The 18,985-nt window shown below is 40.4% G+C and overlaps 2 protein-coding genes across 3 annotated transcripts; both read left to right on the top strand.

The window, feature by feature from the left end:
* Nucleotides 1-371: 371 nt before the first annotated feature.
* LOC145908780 (uncharacterized) lies at nt 372-6,000 on the top strand. 2 transcript variants are annotated; one of them, XM_082996111.1, is made up of 6 exons: nt 372-692; nt 2,451-2,599; nt 4,010-4,130; nt 4,336-4,472; nt 5,014-5,148; nt 5,389-6,000. In XM_082996111.1, exons 1-5 carry the CDS (start codon nt 667-669, stop codon nt 5,145-5,147), a joined length of 567 nt encoding a protein of 188 aa, XP_082852237.1. In that variant the 5' UTR covers nt 372-666; the 3' UTR covers nt 5,148; nt 5,389-6,000. The 2 variants fall into 2 exon arrangements, with proteins under 2 accessions (XP_082852237.1, XP_082852238.1); XM_082996112.1 differs by lacking the exon at nt 5,389-6,000 and having other exon boundaries at nt 4,336-4,503; nt 5,014-5,138.
* A 7,561-nt stretch (nt 6,001-13,561) lies between these two features.
* LOC145909599 (choline/ethanolamine transporter FLVCR2-like) lies at nt 13,562-14,977 on the top strand. Its single transcript, XM_082996974.1, has one exon. It carries the CDS (start codon nt 13,562-13,564, stop codon nt 14,975-14,977), a length of 1,416 nt encoding a protein of 471 aa, XP_082853100.1.
* The last annotated feature ends 4,008 nt before the right edge of the window (nt 14,978-18,985 follow it).

Raw genomic sequence — 18,985 nt, 5'->3', positions numbered from 1 at the left:
GAATAGAGACGGCAGCAGTTACCAGAGGCAGACAAAAGCCTTCCTATCAAACCATAAGTGACCTGGTGCAATAGATAAACAATTTATTCCCGATATAGGTCACAAATAGCCGATGCTATAACGCTGTGTGGTCTAATGACCATTACTCAGTGGGAGGTTCATAAGTGATTATACCGAACACATCATCTGAGGATATTTTGACAAACATCCAAAACATCGCCCACAAATGCACTTCGCCCGCACGAAAATATTTGGCGTTTTTGGACGTTATGGAACGCTGTTAGCGTTTTTCCTTTCTCGCCCAAGGCTATAGTTTGTCTGTAGAAATAAGTAAACTGTGCTGAGCGAAGAGCAAAGACTTTGTCATTTCATCTCCGAGAGCAGATATCGCCACTGGAAGTTTTAGCCAAGCCTAATAGGCCACCCTTCCATCTGACAACCAGGTACAGGATAAAATTCTCTCTCCACAGCCTTGCAGAAGGGACGCTTTCGTTTTTTTCCGTGTCGTGCTTTGCTGTCGCAAAAGTACCAGATAAAACCTCAGACGTCTTCAGGACAACCAACCGCGAGGAATTTTTTGATAATTTGCGATTATATTGATCTCCAGTCTAAGCAAGTCGCAACACCAACAAACAGATTTCGCTGGATTTGCTTATTCCTTTAGTGATGGATACTTACAACTTCAACTCAAGGTTGGTCGGGACTCATCATTATTTGTTTAACGTATTCAGTATTAAGTCAAACAAATAGTTTGCGAAAGCATTGTGGGGATCGTTATTTCATCTATATACCTAATATCAAGTTGTATTAAACTGATTCATTTCAGTCTGTGGCGGAGTTGCATGCAATTGTAATTGTTCCGTCCCAACAAAATTCTCGCACGGCACTCAAATTACTTGGTTTGTCCCTTTAAAATTTCAACAACGCAACCTGTAAGCGTGCAGAAGCTTATGTGAAAAAAGCCGCAACTCGACATTCGTAAACCGCATTTCCGTGCATGTTGCAACGTCATCAGCATTCCTTCGCCTCAAGGGGAGCAAAAATAAGCAGATAATTGATTGAAAAAATTCCGCGGCGATGTGCTTTTATTGAAAATAAATGATTACGGGAGGCTGGGTTGCGGGCAACACCCAGAAACGCTTTGATCTCAGATTGCCCACTTGTTCTGTGACTGTTCGCGAAATCTCTAAGGATTCAATGCGTGTCGTTGTTTTGAATTTGTGCCTATAGAGTGAAATAAATTGACGAGCTACAAAATTATTATGCCATGAAAAGTTACCTTTTCTTTTGGAGGAGACAAAATGTAATATGTGTTCGACTGTGAGTTGTATGTTGGAATAATGTTAACAACTTTTTCGACACACCCAACTTTGCCAAAGTGGAAATCCCATCAAATACTACATGTGTTTGCATAACACGCAACAACCGCGGTCACAAATGTGTGGTCGGCCCACATTAGATCTCGTTTGTTGTTCACACAGAGTGCTGGTGTCGATTTCTTGAACGTCGAGTTTAACCTCAATATTTGTAAACCGATACGAACGCCGTCGTGTCATCAACGTGGTGAGCGAATTATCTGAGCGTGGGTCGCGCTTCAATACGGCATGACAAAATTACCTCGGGTTCAGATGCCCCGAGTTCTTTGTGGTAAACTTTTTTGTCTGTTGTTTTTTCGACAAAAGTATTCGTTCTGTGCGGATCATCGGCACATGACAGCTGCTGTTTTAATGCGATTTTTACGCATTTGTGAAACGTCAAGCGGGGAGTGGAATAATAGTCGATTCCATCGTGAAAAGCTTCTTGTAAGCAGCTTCAAATCAGCTGTTTTCTGGCCATGTTATTACCTATTCAGCTGAGATAAATACTTGTTTTTGAGCAAGTATCAAGAAGTCACACCTAAAACGCACCCACGTTTTACTGTTGCCCAGAATTTCGCCTCAATGAGGATCGATCTCTGAAAAAGCCAACCGTTGACTCGATAAAAGTGTTCTTCACTTTAAATGTGGTCGTTTCGTCCAGCAACAACTTTTTGCTTGACAACGGTTCAACTAGATTCAACTAGAAGAATTGTTTTTAACTATTAGGTGTTTTCATTTGTTTGTAAAACTGTGAATGGGTGAAACCTATTGAAATTTACTTGCGCAATGTCATGACGTTTCTATCCAATTTTTGTGGGTGGCTTGACTAAACGAACCCGACACTTTGCTCAGGCAAATAACCCACACGCAAAGGTCATCCGCATCAAACAACGATCTAATTATATTGAGCACTGCTCCATGCCACGTCGCACCTGCAATTTTGCACCTGAACCTTTTCGCCAGTGACATTCCTCCACAACTTTTTTATATTAATTGCCACCTTTGTTTCATTGGTTCCGAGCGAACACAAGTGTTGGGTTTGGTCACACCCACACGATTCGAGGTTTTAAAATTGCTCCTGTTTCTTTCCAGAGCTTCAAAGATGATGTTCCCTCTTCTTTTGATGACTCTGTTTTCGTTCCACTCGGCGTGCGCTGACGTCATCAATCGCGTCAGTTTACAGAAGAAAGGGAGTGCGGATGCCACCGCCGTGCCAGTAGACACCACAACGAACGTTGATGGTTAGTTGTTGTCTTCGTAGTTAGTAGTTCGTAGTGGTGTAGTTAATACGTTACTTACAAAACGCAAGTTAACAAAACGTGGTATGTGTGTACTGCTAATTTTGCTGCCAGGCATACTAATTGGCATTTCAAATGCCAGAAGAATAATTCTTATCAAGTGGTATGTGTGGTAACATATTTCGCAATCCTAACCTGCCGAAATACATTCTTCAGCAGTTTTTAACAATAAATTTTAAGCCTTCTTAAATTTTTGACATATAGAGAAGAAGAAGTACAGCACTTGTCCTCAAACAGATATTTTATTACCTGATTGTTATTTTAAACAAACAAAAAAGTTTTTTTTAAAGCAAGAAAGCCCAATAGGGACATAAAAAGGAGCGAAACGTATTTAGAGAAAAGTATTAAATCGTTGTGTGAAAATGTTGTAGTATCTCTGTCCATCCGAACATGATTAAAATCATTTTCGCGCGAACCACATGCATATTTGGTCATAACAAGTTTCTATCGTGCAACAGGGTCGTTACCTTTGTGTTTATCCTATGAACATCAAAACATTGCTGCACGCCATATACTGAACATAAAAGCCAAATCGAGCTGTCATGCAAGCAAACCTTTGTTTTCGCCCGCGGCAACTGCGACAACGAGGTAGATTGCCTGATAGCGGAAGAAATTCATGTCTGTGTAATAACCTTCCCGGTTTTTCCATACACCAGAATATATTTGTTGTTTTCTCCAGCTGTGAATATTCACGCGCGCGGTGTTTTGACTTTAAACAACCGAAAATCAGAGTACATTTATACCTCCGGGTGGTTTGCATGTAATCAATGACAAATTCACAGGAAAATCTATTCAGAATTATTGGGGAGATCATTTCCGCACGTAATGCTGTTGGAACGTTTGTTTAATCACTTTCCGCGTATAGGTTTCGTAACACGAATAAATCAAAATCGACCACGAGATTTTTATATACCGCGCTATTGAGGTTTTAGCTGATCATAAAATTAGGGAGGCACGGAGCAACTACTTTCAAGTCCAATTTTCTATATTGAACATCGGGCGATAATATTGATCAAAAATTATGTCGACCTTTGTTCGTTCTAAACGCTGTTTACTTACAATAGTGATGGCGTCCACGACCACGTACGATTTTGTTACCAACGAAAGCAGTTTTTTATCGGTATGAGGCACGTGCTTCACCCATAGTTAACTTAAAACCTCAGTGGATACTTAAGCCCAGTCCTTCAAATTCAAAGGTCGAATTCCGCAACACGATTAGCCGCGGCGATCTCCGCTCTAAAAGGTCATGCGCAAGAATTAGCTCGAAAAAAAACAATATGAACCAACCTCTCGTATCAAACAAAGTCTTAACGAAGTTCTGTTACAGATTTTAAGAGTTAACATTTTTGGCAGAATGTCTTGGCTCGTTTGTCGGTTACGAAAACTCCTACTTACAAGGGGACAAGAAACACTACTATATTTACAACTTGACATCCTTTTCCGACTGTGTGGGAATTTGCTGCAGAGAAACAAGGTATGTCACCACTTAACGGGGATTTTTGTGCGCCTAAAGCCATGCTATCAAAATTTGGCAACCGACATAAACAGTTTTAATGTAACGATGAGACGCTTCTAAAAAGCTTTTTCACCAACCAAATCTTTGCGTAAACAGCATGATTGTAATTATGTTTCCCGACTTGTACACAAACAGAAATGTTTTAAACTTCCTATTGTTTCAGGTTTGATGAGTGTCGGTCGTTCAGCTACTCTGCCGTGTTGCTGATGTGCATCGTGATGAATTTTACTCGTTTCGATGACGGATCCCAACTCATGAAAACATCCATTTTCAATCATTATCATCGATTCTTTCCCGGAGGTCAGTGATGGATGAGGAGTAATATAGGAATGTACGTTGCACGCGTTTTTTTTTCTCTCAACCCGATCTTGTCCCGTGTTGTTCGCTCCGGATTTAAAGTTTCCGAGTAGCGATCATTCTTACTTACTTCTCATCCCCAGTACGCGATTTACAACAAATGTCGTGCAATTGGATTCGACTTTAATAAACGTGTTTTTCTTTCTTTACTCTTTTGTTTACAACGAGTAGAAGCTTTGATCTTGATATTTAACGCTCAACTATACTCTTTTTTACCTTTTCTTTGAAAAAATGTTTTTTATTTTTATTTCCCTTATTCCCTAAGTGGTGTTTAACTTGCTTATAACCATTTATTTGCTTGAGAAAGTTTTTTTTTTCGACATGCGTCCCAGTTCTTATTAACCCCGCGGGAATCTCGAGACCAGGGACCGTCGTGCTGAAAACGCGCGCTCGCAATCCTGGTTGACTTCCGCATGTTGCCTAACTAGTACCACGTGACGTGGGTTTCGAACTGTCGCAAATATTTATTAATTATGGATAACAGATAACACGACTGTATTGCCTGGGACAACGTCATATACATCGCCAATGCCGGCAAACGAAACAACGCCGGATTCCACACCTAACACCATTGCCGCCACAAACAAAGTCGCGACCACACCAGAGGTCGCCCAGTAAGGTGAATTAAAAAAAAAACTTAATAATTTTACGAAGTTTGGTGCAATAATCTTTCAGCAAGTTTCCATAGTACACGACCAACACCCTCCCGGCTGCTGCAATGTACTCTTTAGTCATCCACAGCCAACGGCATTGCACTTGTCAGCCCACTATGAATACAAGAAAAATAGGCTGACATTATTGAATGTTATCGTCTTTGTTTTGGTATATTTCTGAGCTAAAACATGCTTGTGTTTTGCAGTTGATCACTTACGTTTGGTGCGAAGTTCTTGTTCAATTGAACTCAACAACGCAGACATCATGAGGATCGCGAATTAATTTTGCTTTGCTTTGCTTTGCGCGTGTATTTCCTGAATGCTGTCGTATGGTCTTTAAACACGAGCGTTCTGCCGCTGTTAGGACTCCCAAACTCCCAAAAAAAACAACCTTTCGAAACAAGACCAACATCATTATTCACGCTGCCAGTGTATGTTCCAGTCGCACTTCCGATGATATATCGAAGCCAAGTGTTTCCGGACCCAGGACGACTGACAAGAGCAACTGGTTGAAACGAGCCCCGAGGAAGAAATCTCCGTGTCGCACAACGCTAATCAGGCACGCTGGTGCGATACACAGCGACCATATTTTCATTTGACGTTATACTCCGCTGCTGTAAGACGTTTGCCGTGATATACTGAAACTTTATCTAAAATGTTTAAAATCTTGAGACGCTCAAACTTGGTCTTTAATATGGAACCAATTTCTATATTTTTGCCTCGTCTTTGATAACGCCTAATATATGACTCCTTGCGACTCTTTGCGACTTTTTGCGACTCTTTCCACTAATAAATAGATTATGCTTTTCGGTCTCAGACATCGCAATTTGGTCTTACAGATCAGTCCAGAGAATTCATCCGTGGACCCTTTTTTCTGTTACGCAACTCTGTGATTTTAAACACAACGCTTTCAGGTGCTTGAGTCGGATAGAATCAACCGCAATGCTTTCTGATGCCGGAGAAAATGAATTTCAAGCAACGCTATACTGCTGTGAAGTTTGTTTCGTAATGTTAAGGTAGTATTTTTTCCCCTCTTTTTTTTTCAAAATCTCGGTTTCAAGGGCACGTATTTCATCAATATATACTGCATCTGGTCCCTGCAGCTTACCATTGAAATGCTAACGAAACGGTTTACTATTTCAGTCATATACAGGCATACTGTGTCGCATTGGTGAAAGATTTTAAACGAAAACCTTCAAAAGAAACCTCAATTATTCTAAAGGGTTTCATAATGTCCCATAAACGGGGTCGGACATATATCCGATATTTCGCTTCAAAATGGGTTTATTTGGTCTACAATGTAGACTCTACATGGATGGTAATCTCAGGGAAAGTCATATGGAAATGTGTGTGGCTGCATGCGCAAACGTTTGTAATCTGTCAGCTGAAACGCTCAAATATTGGTCGACTAAGGAAACTGTTTGTGACAACCTTGGTTCGACAATGAGGTTTGGCCGCACAAATCAATTCTGTTTGCGCATTTTGTCACAAATTACGGTAATATAACTGTGTTATATTTGGTCAAGCATGGAGACTTACAATAGTTGAACTGCAATGGGAATACTGCACAGTGCTCACATGTGGGGATTAAAAAGACGAACATAAAGGCCATAAACATAACCCTTTCTCAGGTCAATACAATATTAATAATTGGAAACATGTTCGACAGCTTAAGCTCTTGACAGATATTCGATTAAGGCTTTGCTTTTAAATATTTTCGATCACTAGTAAATTGACAAAAACATGTTGTCGCGTAGAAATTGTTATGGAAACTACAGTTGTATAGTGGTATGGTGTTATTGACATTGAGTAGCTTCTCAATTAGACCGAACAACTTGCTCTTTAAGTGCAAATTTATATGAAATTGCTCCATGAAAAAAGTAGAATTCAAGCCCTTTCTGAACCCCACCTTGCAGTTCTTCAACTGTTATTATAAGGTCGGTCAATTTTACTGAGCACTTTTACTAACAGGTGCTTGTTACGTCCACAACAAAGTCACTCTGGTGGCGGGAAATAAACATTTCTTTTTGGGGAGCGTATTGTCCATAACATACCGCCCCCAAATAACGAACGTAGGAACGAAGTTATTTCACACAACAATGGACAATAACGAAACACAGGTATATCACAATTATCAAGCGGTCTCGAGTAGGCACAGCTTGCGCACATCACGCGTGTAAACAGCTCTTGCTGTGCGTACGCGAAAACGTCTAACAGCCCCTTCACCGTCAGGGTACACCTACTCAAAAAAGGCCCTTCGGCCAAGCGCTCCGGGGGTTCATCATGTCCACGGACAAAACCAGGTCGCCGACTTTAAAGTTTGCGGAGTGTCGGACTCATTTGTGGCGCAGTTGCAACGTTGGAAGGTATCTCGTAGCCATCTCTTCCAAAACATGCCGGCCAACCAACCACTGGACTGTACGCCATGATTTCCGGTAGCCCTCGGCCGTCGCAAGTTCGTCTGGGGGAAGCGAACAGTCCATCTAACCAAGTAACAACATGTTGGGAGTGAGAGCACGTGGTCGGTTATTCAGTAATCGTTCAACTTCTGTAAGAAATGTACACAAACACTCGTCGGTCAACGAAGCATTGTCCGCGATCGCTTGATGGTCGCGGCGTATGGAACGAATGACACGCTCCTATAATCCACCCTGGTGACTTGCAAGCGGAGGGGTTAAAGTGTCAGTTGGTTCTTTGCTGGTTTCAGATGATTGTGTATGTGATTTTGATTCCATTTGGCAATACCATTACCAAGCTCAAGTTCCGCCCCGACAAAGTTAGTGCTGTTGTCGCTGAACACGTCAGAAGGCGAACCTCTTCGACTTCAAAAAGCGTTGATAAACGAGGAAGTGTTAAGTGAGTGAGCGATTTCTACATATACAGCCCTCGTGCACATGCAAGTGAAAACACAACCATAATATTTCACTTGGCTCCTTCCCACATTTACCAGAAAAGGCCCCATGTAGTCAACCCCCACGTTAGTGATTGGCGGGTTTCCAGGGGTAATCCGTTCTTTTGGCAAGGCACCCATGATTTGCGACCCTGCCTTTGCGTGACGCAGCTTGCAGCTCGTAGACTGACGCACGACGCGCCGTACAGCTGAATGTCCCTTAACTACCCAATACTTCTCGCGCACTGACGCGAGCACATGTATAGTTCTGCTATGTCCTTCGGAGCGGTGATAATAGTCTATGATTAAATCCGTCACATGGTGGCGATGGGGCAGAATTACCTGATGTTTCTGATGTAAATCCAAGTCTGATTTACGTAACCTTCCTCCAACATGAATTATTCCGTTGACGGCACAAGGGTAGAGGTTGCGCAGCGATGACTTATAGCTCGTTGTACAGTGGTGTTTAATTCCTTCTTCAAAACTTTTGCAGTTCACCAGATTCGCTAGATCAGCAGGAAAAGCTTCTTGTTGCTCCAACTGCAGGATATTTCTTGCGGCCAGATCTAACTCTTGAACTGTTAGACCATAACAAAATTTTGGGCTTTCAGTGAAAGCTGCAACTCCTCTTCGTATTTCCACAACAGACATCCTCTAAAGCGGGTTAGCAACTGATTTTTGTAAGGTAAATCTTTCACTTGGACTTTGAGGCAGAAGGTGAACTTTGGTTAAGAATATTGGCTAAAGTCCCGTTTATTGAAATAGCTCGTATGGTTCCGCCTACTCATGTTTTCGGACGGAGAATAAACCGAATTGTGCCCAAAACTGACATTGCCAGGTGTGAGATTTTGACATCAAGATATACAATACCCAATAATCTATTATTTTTGTAAATTGATAGAGAACAATACGGTTGTAAACAGTTGTTTAATATGTTTTAGAGATCAAATTCTTTTAAAGCATCGTGGTATTTACTTAGATGGTGACGTAATAATTCTTAAATCGTTGGACACTTTGAGGAAATACTTCCACACAATAGGCAGATCAATACAAATACAATTGAGTAAGATAACTAAAACCTGTAAGTACTTCCACATAGTCGGAAATAAAATACGCGTCTGTATTGAGACAGCGGGGCATGCCTAGCAAAACCAAACGCTCCTTTTCTGAAAGCAAATTTTGAGGAATTTAAAAAACGTGACATCAACACCGAAGTAAGTTTTTCTCAAATCTTTCTGTTTTGACAAATTTAATGCCTAGTTATTTTAGATCACTTATCTTTGTTGCCAATGGCCCAAGAAGATGTGGAAAGAAGGACGACCTGATCTTCCAATTCACGTTGAGGAAACTTCAATGCATCGCCCGAATCCTTGGTTTGAACCTGCAAATTGCATGACAGGGGAATCGTACGACATAGCTAATAATTACATGCCGCATCTCCATCCTTTACGATCTATGACGCAACGGGTAGGTCAATTGGTTTTGCGTATATTGTCAGAGAGCAGACAATTGACAGCACAAAGTCCTTTTAAAAATGCATAAATTCAACCAACAATAATTTTGTTTTTGAAACGTTTATTGAGTTGGCCCAGTAAGTTGCGCAGTGTTTACTAATTTGACTGCCTTAAATGGCGTACGTCGGTAAGTCAACAAAAAATACAACAAACTGAATCGTTCAATCTTAAAGCAGCAAAACAAACATTTTATTTCGATAATAAATGACATAGTAGTTTCAAGTAAAAGTTAGTTTCGCAATGTTTACTTTTTGCACAACAAACGAATCGTGTCTATTTATTGCTGTCCGTCATTTATCTCAAAGCAACAGAAACAGAGAGCAAAGCTAGAAAGAGAGAACACGCACATGCTCAAATACACTTTCGTACAAGGTTAACCAGGACATGTCAAGGTACATGACACTCTAGTGAGGCTAAATAACGAAGTTGGAACAAGTTTGCGTACATCTTGCACTTCGATACAAGTCAAAGAACCCAATTCAGATTCAAACAGCTGTGGAAACTCTTCACAAAGTGTTCGACGTGCATTCTGCAGGTTATCAATTCTGTTAACGGGTCTCGATGCCACTTCTCTTCCATAGAGAAGACGATCAAGATAAATTTTCAGTGGCTGATGCCGCGACGAACTAGAAGGTTGAGACGCGGAATTCCAGCAAAAAGAAACGTTACTTCCGCCTTCCCAGAGGAGGCATATTCCGCATTTGCCGCAAATTGACCGAGAACTGGCACAGGATGAGCTGTTGCGGACTGGTAGCGCGAATTTGTTTTTCGAATTTGTAGGCAACCCAAAAATTTCCACACAGCATTGGATACAAAGTTGTCTGCTGTCGCTGTCTCAAACTCCTACTATGGTGTTTCTTTTTGCAGATGACCTTTCCGCTTGCAAAAATTGCAGAATTGCAGAAACGGCATTCGAATCAAGGTGATTCTTCTTTCAACATCGGTAGCATGCAACTCCCTAATTTTTCAAAGTAACTTTTAAATATAAAGGCTTACTGTAATTTTCACTTCATGGTGTTACTCTGATTTTTGGATTTTGGCAACCGATATTCTTAGCAACGCAACCTTTTGCGCAACCTTCAACCATCAAGGGCTTACCGGAATAAATGTTATCTTACCATTGATTTACTCTTTGGAAACCATGAATAGTAATCAATTCATTTAACAGCTAAAAATCAACAATTGATTTATTGGTTGGTCAAAGGCAATTTCATGCCTCCAGGTATTTCACGGAAATATGCATACACGTTTATATTTATCATTGATCAAACTTTTATTGCATTATCCGTTTGTCTTCACATCTTACATAATCCTCCGTTTAATTGGACACATAACAATACTTGTACATGATTCCGAATCCGTCTTAAAGAGGGCAAACCAGGACCGAATAAAAATTCTTGCCCATTAAAATATTATGAGCCAAATTGTTTTGAAACACTTTTCTCGACGCATGTGGTTGCTATTGTTCGTTTCCATGCTGCATGTTTTCTGTTTACTCCATCACAATTGTATTTTGACATATTGTCGACTTGGACGCATGTTTTAAGGATTATTTCCACAACAAAATCTTAATTGAGCATTAGTCTGGACTGTCATTAGCAAATAAAATTGAATTTACGTTCTTGTAGTTTACAGAAATTGGATTACCTTTCCATAGATACACAGCAGGACAAACACAGAAATGATATTTTCGCACATTTGTCTCTTCACCTCAACCCTTGATTCACGTTAACTTTTCACGCATTTTTTTTCATCATTGTTTGGTTCAGCCAAAGTTTCACCTTTAGTTTTATACGCTTGAGTAGTTTTGGTTGCATGGCGAAAGATGTGGCAAGCTTCGTAGCCAGGATGCTGGGTGGCGAAATAATTAATGGAAATAACCCGGTAATTAAAAAGCTGTGGATATGCGTTGCTGTATTGATTAGAGAAAACCTTGGCGTTGACGCTGTATTTTGTTGATTTTTTTTATTGATAAATGAATACATGGAAAAAGCCTTGTTGTCATATTCTAATTTGACCAAACTGTACCCATTTTCTCGCCATCGCTTCTAAGATTTATTATTTTATTATCGCTGATGTTTAAGCTGCCAAAAAAAGGGCCACATAGAAACTTACTTTCTATTGGATTGGATCGCAGACCAAAAAAGTTCCCTGCGTTAAGGGGAACGCACAGAGAGCTTTGTGTTTCATAGACACGAATTCGGGCATATCATAGCGGGGCGGAGTGCCATCATTGCGCTACAATGAGGTGCATCGTGCAAATACAATACGCTCCTTGTCTTGTGTCGTGGAATTCATGCAGATTAGACAAATTTTTAGGAAAACCAGCGTCAGATGTAATATCCTGATAGTGTCAATAGTTTGCTTAGATATCCCAGAGAAACCAAGCATCGGATTTCTGATTAAAAAACTTGAAAAATATGTGCATCATATTGCATATACCTTGAAATTAAATTGAAATTTAATCGTTCGCTCTCTCTCGGTCATCATTCTCGTCATCGCGCTGTAATTTCGTTCGTATGTTCTGTTGTTAGTTAATTCGCTAGTCACGTGATAAACTCTAGTTAAACGCGCTTGGAACCAAATTTAACTTCACGTCGCCTGGTATTGCAAACGTGTCTTTCAATTAAATAAATAAGTCTGCTCTCGGAGTCGAATTTAGTATTACAGCAAGAACACGCAAGCAGACTTTAGTACTGCCATATCACGTATGTAAAGATCTTGTTATTTGTTTAGTTTTTTGTGCATTTGTCTCTCCATCTTTATCTTCACCAACCACTTGATTCACTTTTACTTTTTTCATGTTTTATTCCCACGAATTATTTATTCATCATTATTTGTTGCACCCAACGTTTTACTTTTCGTTATATGCAAAATACCTTCGGTTGCATGGCCCATGTGCGGCAAGCTTTGTATCCAGGATGCTTGTGGGCGAAATAATTAATGGAAATAACCCGGTACTTTTCTTGGTGATGGCTAGACTCTGTATCGATCAGAGAGAGACTTGGTGTTGACGCGAAATTGTGCTGATACAGTATTGTACTGTGTTGTGCTAACGTCCCAGAAGAACGAATGTTGTTTTGATCGAGCAATGTTATCACTTGTCGTCTTTTTGAAGGTAATAGGATTCTCATAAATAGATTAGCCATCTTGGCCGCGCAGTTGCAGATTTTAGCGGTAGGCCGTTAGTACAAAGGTAACCTAGACGTTTACCATATAGTCAGCGAAATATACTATACTTATGTGCTGAAATGTTTGTAATTAAAAATGTACTGCTTTTCTGGCATAAACGTACTGTATTTTACGACGTTTCGTCTGCCATGCGGCGAGACTTCATCAGGTATAACGCAACAATTGAATCACACTGAAACACGCAGGGACACAAAAGAAAAAGAAAAAAAGGGGAACGTTGACACCGCTTGTCAACTCACGTGCTAGCATCAAACATTGCAGAAGACACAACAATAACAAATTATTGTAAACTGCCGGAAAGAAAACACATTGTTCTTTGTTATTGACGCAACCACTATTTTTGTGGATGTGCAACGAAGTAATAGCCGCTTGGCGTGGTCCAGCATTGAAATTTTAATAGAGTTTGCTCTTTGTCACCATTTAGTGTTTAAAGTCGTTACGAATGTTTTTGGCCGATTTGCACGGCTTCGGTAACAAATTTGTTACAAAAATGGAGAGAAAATAATTTTAAAATTGCTTAGAAAATTTGGAAACAGAATTTGTTTTTTAATCTAACCGCCAGGCAGTACTACGGATACTTATTTATCATTGGATTGAAAATTCCTATCGTTTTGGCCTACGCTGTATTTTTCAACAAAATAAATAAAACTTGAAAGTATAACGACATTGGAACGGATAACATGAATCAAGTGTTCGATGTATACAGTATATTCGCCGTAATAATTCGATTTTTTTAGGTTTAAACACGATTGCTTGTCAGTAGGTGTTGTGAATAACAAAAAAATGGCAGACGACAAACCGGTGTACAGTGGAGACCGATGTAATGTCCACGACGACAAACCAACTTATGAAATCAAAACTTACAAAAGAAGATTTCTTGTTGCTTGTCTTGTGTTTGTAAATATCTGCATCCGTGGATTTAATCAGTCGCTGTTTGGATCTGTCAACGACGTTTTGGCCAAGTTCTACAAAGTACAACCTTGGCAAATAGACTGGCTGACAATCACGCAGGCTGTGATGTTTGTATCTGCGACGGCTCCTGTATCTTTTCTCATTAACCGAATGGGATTCAAAACGGCAACTTCAACGATGACTGGATTTTTGCTTCTTGGATTTTCCCTTGACGGCATATCCATTTGGATTCCTTCCGGATTTCCACTTGCTATAGTTGGACAAGCTTCAGAGGGCTTTAGTACGGTCGCCACAGCATCCATGCAAACTGCAACAGCCTCTATTTGGTTTCCAGCCAACGAAATGGCGAATGTAAATGCGTTTCTAACCGTAAGCAGAGCGCTCGGGGAAGCAGGTGGTGCGGTAACCTTGTCCAGCGTCTTAAGTATTTCAGATAGTACAAACGACGTGCGTTTCAAACTGACGTATGTATTTTGGACAATTTCTGGAATTCTGGCAGTTGCGTTTACAATGACACTTCTTTTTGTCAAAGACAAGCCCGATTTGCCTCCTAGCATTGCACAGGCCAAAGCGGAAATTTGGCAAGCTCGGGAAAGAGCAAAGTATGCTTTGGTAAAGGATGACCTGCGACAGTTTGGAACAACTTTAAAGAATATTTTTACCGATCGTCATTTTCTGACCATTTGGGCTGCTTTTGGAATTGTGAATCCGGTCTTACGAAACTACACGATTCTACTCTCGTCAGTTCTTCACAAACAGTTCCCTAACGAAAAAAACCTTAACTCAACAGCTGGTTTTGTGTTGATGGGTTCCTGGTTAATGTTCGCTGTAGCTTGCTTTCTTATAGGGCCGATCATTACAAAGACAAAACGCTACAGAGCTATAGCGGTAATATCTTTAATGTTGGTTTCAGCGTCCACTTTATTAACGTTGATCGGCCTTTTATCTAATTCATTATTTACGGTTTATGCTGGCGTGGTCCTTGTGGGTTTCTTTATAGGAGCTGCTGCAGTTGTGTGTTTGCAGTTGGTGATGGAGGTAACCTATCCTCTGCCAACATTGCAAGTTACGATGCTTATCATGACAGGTGTGGGCATTATGCGCATGTCTTATCCCATTGTAGGAAGAGCTTTGTTGGAGAAATGTGGGGCGGCTGCTTCTCTGGCTTTTCCCTTCCTCATGACCGTAATTGCAACTCTGCTTATGATTATACAGAAGTTGCCTTTTCGTCGTCTTGAGGCTGAAACTTCGGAAACAACTAAACTTCTGTCGGAACATGAACACTAGTTAAAACAGATTCATTGTCGTTTGTTTGTTCAGGTGTCACTTTATGGTGTTTCTATGATTTTGGGAATTTCGCAACTGCACCGATAATCTTAGGCTAACGGAATTAAATGTCCTCTTACTACTTATTTACTCTTTGAACACCATCTGAACACAAGTAATCAATGCATTTAAAAACGAAAAATCAACAATTGATTTAGCGGTTGGTCAAAAAGCCATTCCATGCTTCCAGGATCTACCACGTAAATTTTGTGATTGTTTGTTTCACCTTTAGTTAAATTTTACACGCTTGAGTAGTTTTTATTGCGTCGCGGATGATGTGGCAATCTACGTAACCAGGATGCTGGTGGTTGATAATGGAAATAATGCCCGGCAGTTTTCTTGTGGTGGCTTGAAAAGCTGTGGATGTACGTTGCTGTATTGATTGGAGAAACCTTGGCGTTGGCGCTAAATTGTGTTGATACAGTATTGTACTGTGTTGTGCTAGTATCCCAAAAGAACGATTGTTGTGTTGATCGAGCGATGTTATCACTTATCGTTGTATTGAACGTATCCTCATAAATAGACTAGCAATCATGGCCGCGCTTTGTGTGCAGGTTAAACCGGACGTTTACCATATACGTAACTTGTCTACATGGCAGACTGTTTATTGACATGTGTAATGCACAAACTACTCGTTTGGATTTGCTTACATAAAACACTTGTGCCGAGTGACAGTGAATGTTCTATCAGTGTGTTAGTTTGAGATTTATTAAAACATATCGAATTTGATATTATTTATTTGACTACGTCGTGTGTCACGGACAGAAATATATACGGATTGCTCTGCTATACCAGGTTGATCAGAAAGTCTGTGTAGTAATGACATCATAGCTTCCATCTGCTCTTGCTGTATTCGTTCCTGCTCTTGATGGCGTCGTTCTTGGGCTTCTTGTGCTGTATGCTGGGCTTCCACGTGCTTCTGCAATTTAAAATTTTTTTCATCGTTGAGATTGTTTTTCAACTGTACAAAATAGTTGAACGCCATCAAGTTCAGTACAAAATCCGTCCTCGTCGCCAATATTGTATTCTTGTGTTTGCAAAAGCATGAACCAACAGTACGTACAAATTAAGACTGGTCATAAGATAGAACAAACGTGATTATATAAGGAAAGGGGCTAATCACATTCCTATACAAACTGCATTCTTGTACAATATTTAACAGGGTGCGAAAAGAAATAACACAGGGCGCGAAAAATGTCACGCTTTAATGATTGCAACATATGTATTGTCTTTCAGCACTCTTGTCGGGCGCACACACCCACAACCTTCGCCACATCATAAAAATGTGTTGTGTTAATTTGAGGAAACATCTATAGGTAAAGTACATTGTGTTCTGCGGACGCAATAAATATTGCGCACGTGGGTATAGTTACGTACAATTTGCTAGCTTGACAGCAGTTAGGTGCGTTTTTAGGAAGGCAGTTTGTTAGATCAGCATCCATGCACATTGTTTATATTTAAGTTCCACATTCGGTATCATTGCAAGTGTATAAGTAGCCGGAGCATAACCCAATTTTAAATACCTGGTTCTACTGGACAGCTGGTGTTAACATATTGATGTAGCTTGCAGCGTCATTTGTTTGGAATTGTGGTCGTGCGTAACCCGCCACTGATGTGTGAGTAACTGTTTTGAGGAAAGAAAGCCGACCTTCATTGAGACTCATTCCGGTAGCATCATCGAGACCAATCCCAGGGCAGCCGCGTTCCCTGCAAGCTCATATTTTATCCAAAAACAAGCTCATTTTTTCAAGGATTTGTTTCCAAATTACGCTTTCGATTTAAAGTGTATTTTCCATGCATTACAGAAGCAAATGAGTGAGCTGCATTGTCTCAGTGAGCTGCAGACAACACACATTAGCCCTGTTTACACGAAAAGGTTTGCGAACGAGCTTGCGCCGTTGAACCATGAAACACGAACAGACCATAAAGAGCGAGCTTCGGTCCTCAATTTACACGCTCTGATGTTTTTGCCAAATGCGTAAAATAGGGTTTGCAGTGACGTCACTGTTTCAGTTCATAATCATTAAAAACGATGCCGGTTGAGAAAAGTATTTTGCATTTGTTACATCCTACTACATAGCATCTCTGAGCCGAAGTTTGGGCGACTATTCCGTAGGCAAAGATAATTATTTGCTTGGAATTACTGCACCAGATCTGTAGTTAATTATTTAGTTGTTTCTGTTTTATATCAGTCCATTAATTTCAGAATAAACAAACTATGCTCGTTTGTGAGGAAAAAATCCTAATTTATGCGTGAATCAGACCCAACTTATGCGCATTCCTATATGTAACTAAAGGCTGGTTGTGGTGATTTACTGCAATTTATCACCAAGAGAATTGTTTTTTACTTTTTATCTAATAGAAAAAACGTAAGAAATGTGACTGCAGGAATCAGCGTTTGCAGGTCGGTAACCTACAGATCGGTCTTAGCAAATCAATATGACATTCCTACAGCTCCAAACGGAGTAAAAGACGAAAACTGTTTTTTTCTCTCTAATCTGGAGCGGAAGTGGGCACTTATATTTGTATTTGTCTTTTTCGATCTAACGTTTATTTCAGTCGTTTGCATAACAAAGTCAATTGCGGTGAAAAATGAAATATTTCAGGAGTTTGACGGCATTAAGTCTGTGTTCGGAAGAAAATATGTTCGAGATTATCCGGTTGCAAAATATTCCGTGGCAAGAATGCTCAGAACAGGAAAGTCTTTTTTTTCCAATTTTTTTCTAAAAATAATGGTGAGGTTTTTGGAGTTTCGTCGCTGGAACAAAGTACGTACAATAAGAGTTTTCGGTTTAGGGAACCAAATTAATTTCAGCTAAATGATTAGATTGGCAATACTGTTACGTGTAAACATAACGCCACGTACACGAGACTTAAGAGAGAGACAAGGAATAATAGGCACTAAATCCGATTTGGCACAGCCTACCCGTAAAACACAAGCGCTACACAGCCCCCATCCAGAAGCGGATATGGGGTAGATGGTTATTCTCACACACATACACAAAAATACAATATTGTCTCTTCTGCGGGTTGGTTGGACAACTTTTATAGGCTGCGTCGAGGTGAGCTGGTCGATCTAAGTCGATCTATGGTGACTTTTTGTTGTCGTCCACCAAAGTCCAAAATGAAGATTTTTGGACCTTTCTCCACGATGCAGAATAGTCCATCATATGGTGGAGTCAGCAGTAAGCGCTGTTTGTCGACGCGCGCCAAAACATAACTAGAATTGTGCAGTTCGTCTGAAACGAACGATCCATTGAGGGAGTGGCGTGATATTTGAGTAGGCACGACATTTCGTACGTTCATGCAGACCGGGCGAAATAAGTTCGGTTCAGCTTCGAAAGGAGAGCTGCTGTTCGAATGTCCTCTTTTGGTGCAGTTCGAATACCGAGCAGAACCCATGGTAACTGATCGACATGAAAAGACGTAGTTCCGTGGAGTTGAACGTCTTTGCAAGCGGTTAAAGTCTTTCCAGAGCTGGGAAGTGAACTGTAACCCTCTCTCAGAAGAGAAGTCGGTTGGCACTCCAAAGCGTGCTTTCCAATTGTACGCAAATGTCCTAGCGCACGTGTTAGTCTTCGGATATTGGTACAGCCTCCGGCCATCTGGTGAAACGGTCAACCATGGTGAGCAGGTAGCGACAACCCTGCGAAGGTGGCATAGGACCAACTATGTCAATGTTAATGTGGCAAAACCTATCCCGACATGTTGGATATTGCGACATGAGTTAAAGCGGTAAATGTGTTGTTATACGCGCGTTTGATACATCTTAATTTTCTTGTACATTTTGAAAAAGCATGATCTACATTTTCTTCCACTCAGTGATGTTTTTTTGAGTATTGCTATTTGTGTGCATGCAGTCAGTGTTGAGAATAGTAACATAACAAGGTTGCCAATATTTTATCACTCGTAGCTGTAGGAACACTTAACCTACTGTTAGACTTTTTGCAAGGTTTTATGTAATTTTTC

Source organism: Ascidia mentula, chromosome 7 (genome assembly GCF_947561715.1).
Source record: "Ascidia mentula chromosome 7, kaAscMent1.1, whole genome shotgun sequence".
NCBI classification, from domain to species: Eukaryota; Metazoa; Chordata; class Ascidiacea; order Phlebobranchia; family Ascidiidae; genus Ascidia; species Ascidia mentula.
The sequence above is the reverse complement of the archived record's forward strand: the minus strand, read 5'-3'. Positions and strand labels throughout refer to the sequence as shown.

Bases quoted from the DNA above. Each gene is read 5' to 3' on its own strand.
- LOC145908780 (XM_082996111.1), top strand. From the start codon at position 667: ATGGATACTTACAACTTCAACTCAAG. The intron at 4,131-4,335 runs GTATGTCACCAC...CTATTGTTTCAG, and splicing joins ATTTGCTGCAGAGAAACAAG to GTTTGATGAGTGTCGGTCGT. The intron at 4,473-5,013 runs GTCAGTGATGGA...TATGGATAACAG, and splicing joins TCATCGATTCTTTCCCGGAG to ATAACACGACTGTATTGCCT.
- LOC145909599 (XM_082996974.1), top strand. From the start codon at position 13,562: ATGGCAGACGACAAACCGGTGTACAGTGGAGACCGATGTAATGTCCAC.